This window comes from Parasteatoda tepidariorum, chromosome 9 (assembly GCF_043381705.1).
Source record: "Parasteatoda tepidariorum isolate YZ-2023 chromosome 9, CAS_Ptep_4.0, whole genome shotgun sequence".
Taxonomy (NCBI): domain Eukaryota; kingdom Metazoa; phylum Arthropoda; class Arachnida; order Araneae; family Theridiidae; genus Parasteatoda; species Parasteatoda tepidariorum.
The window spans coordinates 40,768,737-40,780,685 of NC_092212.1; the positions used below are offsets into that span (position 1 = coordinate 40,768,737).

The window sequence follows — 11,949 nt, forward strand, 5'->3', positions numbered from 1 at the left end:
TATATATATATATAGTAAATTAATAGTAAAATTGGTTAAATTTCTATACTATGCATTATTGATAATTACTAGAAATTATTTAGAAAGAAAACTGTAATTGTTTGTTAGTAAATATGTAATTGAATGTGTAATAATATGTAAAAATATATTATAGAAAATTGAATAATTGTAAAAAGTAATTGAATAAAATTTAAAAATATATAAAATTGAATTAATTGTAAAGTATATGCACTTACAAATTTTTGATCTTATTATTCTATAAAACATTTAAAATTATTTTTACCCTAAAATAGTCTGAAAAAGACAACAGGTAAATAAATAAATCTTTATCTAGCATTTAATCAATTGATAATACCAAAAAATATATTTTCTACAATTTATTTCAAAATACAATTGCAAAAAAATATGATCCAAACTATCGAAATATGGTGCAATTTACAGTGTTTCTAGCTCTATGAGAAAATCAGGGAATTTTCATCGAAGCGCTTCGATAATTATTTTGGTGAAATTAATAATAAAATATGGTTTTAAAATATGTGATAACAATTAGTTAAAGTGTTAAAATTTCAAATTTTTTCGTGGTACCTTAGAGAATGGCACAAAAAGAATTTATTCCGTTAAACTAAATTTTCAGTTAAATTATCTTTACGGTTTTGTATTTTTTACTAAATGTGAGGTAGTAAGGGCTATACTTTTGAAAACCAGAATTGTATGAACGGAAAAATTACTAAACCACCTATTTCGCTTGCTTTTGCCTACTGCATACTGATGCCTATTTTGGTTTTATTAACTGAAATTATAATTTGTTCAGTAGAAATATCATTACTATATTTCTAAGGTAATTTTATTAGAATTTCGCTCTCCTAGTTAAAATTTCTTTTCCTCTCAAAATGTTTTCCTAATAAAGTTACTTTTCCTCTCAAATTAAATGTTTTGGAAAATTATCTGTCAAAAATATTCATAGAAACAATAAATCACGAAACCAACTGTAACTCAATAAAAGAGCAAACTATGTCTAGTAAAATACTTTTTATGATATATTATTTTTAAGGAATTTACATTCTGAAATATAAATATTTCATATTAATTACGACTTTTTTTGCATCACGTATCATGTGCATTTCTTAAAAACACTATGCATATTTAGTTGCTTATAAATTCACTTTAAGCACTATGTCACATAAAGGATAAACTGTGATACTTCTCTTCTGTTTGTATTTCTCATTCAACATTTTCTAACATTTTTCGAATCTCAGGGGAAGAAAGATTAACGGAAAAATGTTTTTTTAATCACAAATGCATTCAAAACTTATTAAACATGTAGTTTGTGCTTATAAATAATGAATAATGAAGAAAGACATAATCCTCCAAGCCAACAGTAATTTAGAATAATTGATATTTTTTGAAGTTTTATTGATCTAAGTTTTTATCGTTAATCTCTCTTTTCTTTTAAAAATTAAGAAAAGTTTCATTTTGATATTTCGTAATTATTGAGATAATTATCCTAACTGACATGTGAGATAATAGTACTTTCCAACTAAAGTCTCAAACTTAAATCACTTGTTTCTAGAGTGAAAGGAAGCTACCCTCCCTGAAATGCGTTATTTTCGTTTCCATAGCAGCAGACGGCCTCAGACGGCCCTTGTGGCGGGGGGAGTTCTTACGAAAGACAAACTTTTCAAAGTTCATTTCTAATTTGAAAACAATTGTTACAAACGAGCGTTAAATTAAGTAAGTTTCTGCATACTATTAATATTCATATAAAATTCATTATTATTATTTCGGCCTCAAAAAGTAGTGATCGAGAGGTGACTGGCAGACAATTTTTTAATCGCAACTTGTTATGTTTGGTCGCCCTGCCATCAGTCGCGACCATTGATTTTGCCCTTTGTATAATACCTTTTATTTCATAAGAAAAATAACTAACGCTGTGTTTTTAGTTTCTTTCTTTTGTTTGTTTGTAAGTTGTTATAAGAAAGTACGTTTTTTCCTCGCTAATATATACATGATAATTGATCATATAATTGATTTGTCATAACAATCAAATGCGCATTACTTTTTAAAATAGGAAAGATTCGTTATCTTTAATTCGATAAAATATCTTACCCAAATGTCCGTACCCAATGAGTCCCACTTTTATCACCATATTATTGAATTATTAAAATTCCACTCAACGTAGAAAGATCACGATATAGGTCAGAGAAAACTCATTTTGATAGCTCCATCATCATTTAATTCATCAAAAATTAGATAACCGAGTTGCGAACGATATTTCAATGGTTGCTAAACTATTTTATTTGACTGTTTATCGATGTTTTTGTTTAAAATAATATTAGGTAGGTTTTTTTTCTTCTTTTTACTAAAATATTACTCTCCCTGCCAAACGAATACTGATAAAAAACAGATTTAATTCATTCTACAGATATACTTTCTCTAAAATGTTTGGTGCTGCCATCTATTGTGTTTAATTAACATTTTATGTTCGGGTAAGTTGCAATTTTTTTTGAATCTTCGAAATTATAAAGTAAAGTAAATTTAATAAATAAGGTAAGTAAATGAATGAAATAAAGTAAATGATTAAAATAAATAAAATAATAATTATTTAAAAAATTGTATATCTTTTATTGTTGATTAGGGAATAACAAACTTTTTTTTAAATTTTTTATAAGCTGATTTGTTCATTTGGAGTATTACTATTTCACCCATACAAATTATGATTTGCTGATTTATTGTTTGCTATCGTTCTTCTGTCGTTCTTTTCAATTCCTATATGATGCGTGCCATAGTGGGATTGCCATAGTGACACAGATAAAATAGTATGTTTTAAAATTAAAAGTAAGACATCTTAAAAAGAATAAAGTAAACCAATTAAATAAACACTTGAAATTTTTTAACGATGACTTTGTAAAATACAAAAGGTCATCATAGTCACGGAAAATATTGAACTCACTGTTTCAAATGCTCTACCCACATTAAAGCTCGTAAATCAATAAACAAAATAAAATAGAAAATAATTTTAATCAAGGTTATATTATAAGCCTTTTTTGTTGCCAAAATAAAAAAAAAAATTTTTCAATAAGTTATTTGAACTGAAAATGTAAAAATTCATATTTTTTATACTTCTAATCAAATTTGTAACGTTCTAAAAACTTAAAATACTTTTTAACGTTCTTGGTAATTTTATTTTATGACATTCCACACAATTTTGAAAATTTTTCTGGTAAGTAATTAAAATAATTATTATTTAAGTGTATATTTAGGGCACATATTTTCGTTCATTATTGAAAAGCTGAGTCGAAGAAAGTTTCGTTTGACATTTTGATTTTAAAATATGTTTTGAACATCGGTTTATTTAGAAATCGCGTTCAAAAAATTTTAAATATTTTTTTAACGTTGCTGGTGATTTTCTATTATGACATTCGACACTATTTTGAAAATTTTCTGGTAAGTAATTAAAAAAAAATTCATGTAAAATTAGGACACATATTTCCGTTCATTATTGAAAAGCTGAGTCGTAAGTCTCTTTTGACATTTTGATTTTAAAATATGTTTTGAACATCGGTTTATTTAGAAATCGCGTTCAAAAAATTTTAAATATTTTTTAACGTTCTTGGTGATTTTAAGTTATGACATTCGACGCAATTTTGAAAATTTTCTGGTAAGTAATTAAAAACATTAATGTAAAATTAGGACACATATTTCCGTTCATTATTGAAAGACTTTGGAAGAGAAAAAAACTTGTTTGCGAATTTGGTAATAAATGCTTCAGTGGAAAAATTTCTCAGAATTTTGAGGGGAACTCTCAAATCACATTCTTTCCTGACATTTCCGTACGAAACTTTTCTTAATATGCTCTCAAATTTCGTTCAATATTTCTAGCTTTCAGAACAGTTAGTATAATATTTAAATATATTTTAATTTTAATTTAACGCGTTGAATGCCTTGTGGATCACCGGCACTGAGTTTGTTCGTAGCACTTCGCGTGTCACCGCTGACCGGCGGAGCCAAGATTACTAGAAGCACATAATTCGAGTAAATTTTGAATGCTTTAAATTTTTTTTCCATTATTATCGGTACTAAAATGGTTCAAAGAAATTAATGCAATACATACTGAGAAAATCATTTTGGCCAGACGGGCAAGTCACGTAAAATGAGCGTGGCATTCAACATGTTAATGAAATATTTTTTCATACATTAATTAATATTAATATTAATTAATATTTTATTCAATTTTTATGAATAATTTCCATTCTACATTTGAGTCCACACGTTTTATTCTAAAAATGATTTATTTATTTACTTTAAAAGACTTGGAAGTATGTTCAGATTTTATTCAATGTGTGTGAAGTTTGAAACTAGATTAAATTTCAAGTGCCAATTTATTTCATAAATTAGTTTTCCTTTAAATTTTTATAACCGTTACATTGTTATGTTTGTTACAAAGTAACTGTTATTAAAAATGAAAAGATACTAAATTTTAGACAAGCAGTAACTCTAAACATATGATTAAGAAAATGAAACAAATTTGTTTTCAATCTGAAAAGTAATAAATATACAATAATTAAACAAATCAGCAGGTTGACACCGGAAAATATGCTCTGTTTTAAATACTTTTACTTAATGTATATAAAATTAAAACATTTGAATTACTTAAAAAAGTAAAAATGAAACAAGTAAGTAATTCAAATGAAACAAATTATTTTAAATTCAATGTCATTTTCATTGAAATTTGGTTGCAAAGAAATTTTACATTTAGATAAATTTTAGAAGTGAAGTGTTTTGTCTCTGCCATGAATTTTAAGCTTTTAAATTTGAACGGTAACATCTTAAATTGCTTAAAAGCTTTGATTTGAAGAAACATAAATAATAATTGAAAGAAAAAAATAAGTTTGGCACAATTCATTATTTTTTTGTTTCTGATAAAGTAATCATTCTAAGAGAAATAAACGGAAAGGGAAAAAACAAATATTATAGTCCTTGAAAAACAGTGTTTGAAAATAAACTCTTTTTTTTATTTTTATAAAACATCTATTTTGGGATTGTTAATTTGTAATTGAGGCAAAAGTTATTTATTTACTATTTACTTATTTTTATTTATTTAATTTTTTTTTATTTATTTATTTATCTTTTTTGAAAAATCCAATATTTCAAAAAAAAAAATGTTCATCAGTATGTCCGCGGATAGGATTATTGCAAAAAAAAAAAAAAAAAAAAATAANAAAAAAAAAAAAAAAAAAATGCTAATGAATTGACACAAACTAAGCATAAATTCGAAATTTTTTTCGGAGAGGAGGGGACAAAAACGCAAAAAATAAAGCTTACGTTGATTTCGTGCCAAAAGCTTTACAAGAGCCAGTGGCTCAGGGGGTGGAGCACTTGCCTCCCAATAAGGCCACCAGAGTTCGAATCCCAGCGATGGCTTGTCGATGCGTATTCCGCATTTTGGCTCTCACCGACCGCAGTTCTGACGTTCAATATCCTCAATGGTAGACGAATCATGTATCTGTCCCCTTGCTGTCAGGCTAACCATGGGAGGTTTTCCTCTTCATGTAAAGTAAATGTGGGTTAGTTCCATCAAAATTCCCCACGAAGACAAATTTCCCACCAAGACTTGATTCAGGAGTTTATAAAAGTGAAATTTTTCCTGCAGACATCCGAAGAATAATTAAAATATATAATTGCTTCCATTTTCAGTTCAATTTAATTATAGAAATTTAATAAAAGTCTCTTTACGTTATTAAACCTCAAATTTTATACTCAAGTTACTTTTAAATGCGGGTTTTTCGTTATTGATTGGCTTCAGCGTTTATACCATTTATCTTCTAGGTTTATAATTAATTTTCTCTGTCCTGAGTTGAATGGGACATTTGTCGATGACTTTTTAATTTCCAAAAATCAGAAGTTTAATTTTCCTTTGCCCCAATTTTCATTTACGCGTTTCAAACAGGCAAGTGAGGCATTTTTTTCTTATGTATTTTTTCACGTTGACTTGCATGGTAACAATGCTGAGACGATGGAACTAGCTCAAAAATTATTAGGGCTTTATGTACAAAAAGTACAAATTTGTACTTGTACCAATAATACATCTGAGAGTGTAACCTAAGTAAGTGGGACATTGTTTCCTATGTATTATTTTACGCTGAATCGAATTCATCTATACACGCGTCAGTAAAGCAAATGGTTTAAAAGCGGTTTTATGCATAAAAAGCGCCATTTTTGTCATTGTGTTGTACACTTTTTATTTTTCTATATATGGACTATCTGAACATATAAGATACATTTTCCGATGAAATTTTTTTTTTTGCATAATTGGATGAGATAAAATTCGAGTATATGGAATAACTATATTTGAAGTTACAAGGCTTCCTTTATAATAGGTGTAATTCAAAAATAGTACGTTTTATGGAAATTAAAAAAAAATCAATATTAGCGTGTTTTTTATTCGTTTTTGGCCCCATTCAATTAAACGAGAAAAATGCATAATACTTCACTTGTCTGTAGTGCAATGTAAGACATGTTAATTAGTTGCCGTACAAGATTATACTCTTCGTACATAAAATGCTTATAACTTCTAATCGACTAGTCCGATTGCCTTGGGATTGGTCTCATAAAATTTAACGCTGAAATTGCATCGGAAAATTTACATAACGTCTTCAGATAGTTCATGGATATCTATTAATTGTATACATAAGTATGTATAAGTATAATTGTATACATAAGTATGTTTCAAAAGAAGCACTGATCAATACATAAGAACTCTTGCAATACATAGAAACAATCTTGCAATGCATAGAAACGATTCTCTCTATACAAGAATGCATAGAAACAATGTCTTACTTGTTTAAACAGCAATACCAGATGGGTAAATGGGTACAAGTACCAAATAGTACTTTTTTATCCATTAAAAAAAACCTTATAACTTCTAAACGTTTAGCCCGATCGCTTCGGGACTAGTCTCATTCAATTCAGAGGAAAAACATAAAAAGGAAAACATGCTTTACTTGCTTGTCAAGACGAAATTCCCCACAAATCTCCACTATTTCCTTCGAAAAAAAAAATAGGAAAGCGATCAGAGGAAAGTAGGGGAGTTTTTAATTATCATTCATAATAACATAGAATAGCTTTCTATAGAAAAAAATATCAGACTTAATATGTTTCCGAAGAAAAAATCTAATTTTACTGAACTACGAAGAGATATGGTATAAGAAAATCACCTTCTCAGTATTTTTTTATTATATTAATTCATTTCCTATTACTACTTGAAAATGAAATTTTGAACACCACCCATGAAAAAGTTATACCTATACGTGCTTGCGGTGGAAGACTGACTTAGCTCCGGTGCCTACAGACTTTAGCTGGACATAATGGAGTGGCCTTCACGCCTTGGGTGGCCCTACTCATGGCTAGGAGAATAGAAGGGCTGGTTCGCTCCTTTGAAGAAACTCTCGCCGCGCCAAACCTCCGATTTTCTCCAGTGACGTCACTGTGGCGCGAAGCTTGCACTTTTACTTCAAGAACGGAGCGTTCGGTCTAACTAATATTGGAGCATTCCTTTTTGTGACATATTCCAAGACATTTGTTGTTTTATGAAATGATTTTCCTCAGTTTATTGCAGTGAATTTACAAAAATTCAAAACTATTAATGAAATGCCAGTTTGCGCGATTGCAACTTGCAAAAATCCTGATAGAAACACAAAAAGAAAAAATATAATTTTCCACGTGTTCCCCAAAGTAAATGAACAACTATGTAAAGAATGGATTCAACGAATTGCAAACGAAATGAGACAGTTAATATAAAACAGCAATACGTTTATTCTATCGTTAAGAACTTTTATAAAAATTCACCATCTAAATAGAAATCACCTCGTTACTGCAAAAAGAAAGGCAGGCGAAGAAACTAAAAATGGATAAAGTCAAAGAAAATAAAAGCGTAAAAAAAAGTATAAATAAAATATATAGTATATAGTCAAAATTCTCCTAATTTCATAACATATTTTTTAATGTAGTTATTCTAAATATTTATGATTTTTTTAAAATTATATTCTTTTGAAATTAAATATCGATAAATTATATTATCTTAAATTTAATTAAATATCTATAAATCATATTATCTTAAATTTATTTAAATATCAATAAGCAATTGTATAATTCCAAATATCATTATGAACCTAAATTATTATTTTGTTTCAGTAATTAGCTTTTAAGGTTGATGTTTCCTAATGATTAAGTATGAACAAATTGCTATTAACGGCATATTTTAAAATCAGGATTCTTAATTTAACCCAACTTATAGTTATCAAAGATTATGTAGATAAAAAAGTATCGATATGCGCTTTTCTTCATAATTAAAGTCAAAACTGAACTTTTTAAAATAAAGTATTTATAGTGTCATTTTCGCCAACTTGTAAAATATTTTTATAAGTTGAAAATGGTAACGGTATCTCGGTCAGATAGTAAGTAGCATATTTAATACCTTTACAAGGAACTGAAACTTTAAAGTTTTTTCAGCTCTTTGAGATAAGTTTTGCGGTTATATGTACTATTTTTTAGTGTTGTCATTCGGGGAGTTGTAATGAGGCTTTTTTTTTTGTCGCCGTATAAGAGAAATATATATACAGATCTTTCCCCATTTTTTCCTTAGAAGTTCAAAGGAACTTCATATAGTGTAATTCAAATATTTGTTTAAAATTAATCAACAAAATTCAGTTGATTTTATTGATCCAAATCACTCATAAAATACACTTGAAAAACTATTTTCTTATGTTATTGCTCATTTTCATAACTTTCTAACTTATTTCAACTATATTTATCATGAAAGGATTTTGTACTTTTAGTAGACCTATGGAGACGGAAAGAAATGCAGATGCAAATTGCATACATTTTAATTTTGTTTTTCAATAAAATTTCTTAATAATTTCCATGTTTTAGAAATTGATTATTAATGTTTTTACTCATTTTATAACTGGTTTATGTTATTGCAACCATATTCATTATAAAAGAATTTAATACTTTTAGTATCGACATACCGATATTGCTTTAAATAGATATTAAATTAAGAGAAGACAAAAACGTAAATGTAAATAACAAATACATAATTTTTGTTTTGTTTTGCCATAAATTGCCATAAACAGTGTTAATAGTTTTCAGGTTTTAGAAAATTACTTATTATTCATTTTATAACTTTGCACTTTATTCCAACCGTGTTTATTAGAAAAGAATTTAGTACTTTTAGTAGACACATAGATAATGCCTTAGATATTAAGTGCAGATGAAATAAAATGCAAATGCACATTGCACACGTATGTATTTTTTTTCTTTTGCAGTAAAACATAATAATAGAAATCACACTCTAGAAAAGGACTATCAATGTTATTACTCATTTTATAACTTTGTATCTTATTTCAACAATGTTTATCATAAAATAATTTAATATTTTTAGTAGACACATAGATATTGCTTTAAATAGGTATTAAATTAAGTGGAGACGAAAAGAAATATAATTGCAAATTGCGTACGCATCAATTGTTTTTTGTTTGGCAAGAAGCAATGGTAACAATTTCTTTGTTTTAGAAATTAACTATGATTGTTATTTATCATTTTAAAACTTTGCACATTATTTCAGTCATGTTTATTGGAAAAGAATTTAGTACTCTTATTATACAAGTAGATATTGCTTTAAATAGATATTTAGTGGAGATTAAGCGAAATGCAAATGCATATTGCATGCATATAAATGTTGTTTTGTTTTTCAATAAAACTTGATAAACGTTACCATAATCCAGAAATTAACTATTAATGCTATTACTCATTTCATAACTTTGTATTTTTTTTCAACCATATTTAAACTGAAAGAATTTAGTAATTTTAAGAAACATGAAGATATTACTTTAAATAGATATTAAATAAAGTGAAGACGATAAGAACTGTTTCCGACATGCAAATTGTATACGTATAACTTTTTTGTTTTAAAATAAAACAAATAGTTTGCTTGTTTATAGTTCTGTTTGATAAGTTACACCACCTTGGAATTGACTATTATATGCTATTACACATTTTATAACATTGATAATAGTTTCAATGATTCAGAAATTGACTATGAATGTTATTACAAATTTTATAAAACGAAACTCAGTATCGCAACAGCCCATAGAGGGCCAAGGCCTTCTGTGCCCATCTCAGTTTTCTTGACATTTGGGTTCTGGGGTGCAAGAGCAGATGTTCCGGTTGGGTGGTTAGCCCAACGTCACAGTTCCCAAGCATGGTTGGTACTTATTTCATCGATCCACTAAAGGGATGAAAGGATGAGTCAACCTTGACCGGCCCGATGATCGAACCAAAGACTTGTGTCACGACAGTGCAAATCGCTACCACTCAGTACTAATTTTATAAATTTGTACATTATTACGCAATGATTATCATAAAAGATTTAGTACTGTTAGTAGACTCATAGATATTACTTTAAATGGATATTTAGTAAAATGGCGATTATAAGAAATGTGAATGTGAATTGCATATAATTTATTTGTTTTGTTTTGTAGTAGAATTTAATAATAGTTTTCTTATTCCAGAAATTGGTCGAACAAACATTCATACCATGTAGTTGCAGTGCTGTAAAATGACTTTTCCATGAGATCTAGTAATAGAGGGGTGAGCGACTTCCACAATAAGATCAACATTCTGTAGAACAAAATCATCGAGATTATTCAAGATGAGAGATTCATCAATTTTTCCTCTAAGCGTTGATATTGTGCGGTTCCAAACGAATATCAACTCAAAATTTTCATCTTGCATAATTTTTGAAGTTAAATATTGACCTAAAGTGAAAGAAAGAGCGAACATGCAAAGATTTGCCGAGTTTTTATAATGAATACAAAAATGCGTCAATCATATTTTTAAATCGTATTATAAGGATTTATAAGAAGTATTTGAAGTAATAAAGTAATTTATAATTTGTGTGAAACAAAACTAGCTTTTCTAATTGTGAAAGTGAAATAAATAAAACTTGTTTTTTAAAATTTTTTCTTTCTGATAGAAATTATTTTTTCAATGATATGAGGCATTAAGTAGAATAAAAAATATAATGACAGTAGTGAAACCATTTTTTTCCTATTATATCTTGTCTAAGTGAGTAATATCTGTAAATATTATCATAAGATTTCACTTAATATTCGATTGCATTTCAGCCTTTTTTTTTTATCTAATCTTTTATTACTCAGGGTTCTTTTACACGTTTTCTTTTTTATCAATTGAAGTTTATTTCACAGTTTGGAAATGTTAGTTTAAAAGAATTAAAAAAAACATTCGTTTTTATTTATATAAGTGGAAAATAGCTTTCCTTTGAGCTATCCCAGCTAAAAATAAACTGCAGTTTTTCTACAGAACTAAAGTAATTTTGTAGTTTTTTTAGAGTTAACTCCAGATTTTCTGTAGTACAATCTTAGCTCTAAAAACACTACAGTTATTTTGCAGCTAATGGGAAGTAATTTATCAGTAATTTATTTCGAAAAAACTTTTAGCTATTGTCCACAAAATTACTGTAGTTTAAGTGAGGTAGGTCACTTTAAAATCATAAACTTACGAAAAACTGAAACTTTAAATCCGTGGTTATTCTGCAGTAAATTTGAAGTAATTATGCAGTCATTGTTTCAGAAGTATACTTCTGAATCTGCAAAAAAACTGCAGTTACTTTGTATTGATGTAAAATTGAAAGAGTTTGATATCTTCAATTTTGCTTTCCTGGTTGGTATATCAACTTTTTATAATGCATATGTCTTTTTTTTTTCCCTTTCTTTTTTTTTGATTATCTATTAATTTCTTATAATTAGGTAAAAATTCTAAACATGCATATTGATAACGGAAATAACGAACACTGTCTATATTCAAACAAGTTGAAATTCATAAAATACATACTTGATTTAATTGTAATTATTTATAATTTAGAAGTGTCAA

At 27.5% G+C, this 11,949-nt stretch overlaps 1 protein-coding gene across 1 annotated transcript in view; it reads right to left on the minus strand.

The window, feature by feature from the left end:
- Positions 1-2,244, minus strand: part of LOC107452582 (aspartate dehydrogenase domain-containing protein-like) — a 54,970-nt gene extending 52,726 nt beyond the window's left edge. The window contains exon 1 of the mRNA XM_071186017.1: positions 2,107-2,244. Within this exon, the coding sequence (XP_071042118.1) occupies positions 2,107-2,146 (40 nt within the window). The 5' untranslated portion in view covers positions 2,147-2,244. The remainder of the gene's footprint in view (positions 1-2,106) is intronic.
- Between the last annotated feature and the right edge of the window lie 9,705 nt (positions 2,245-11,949).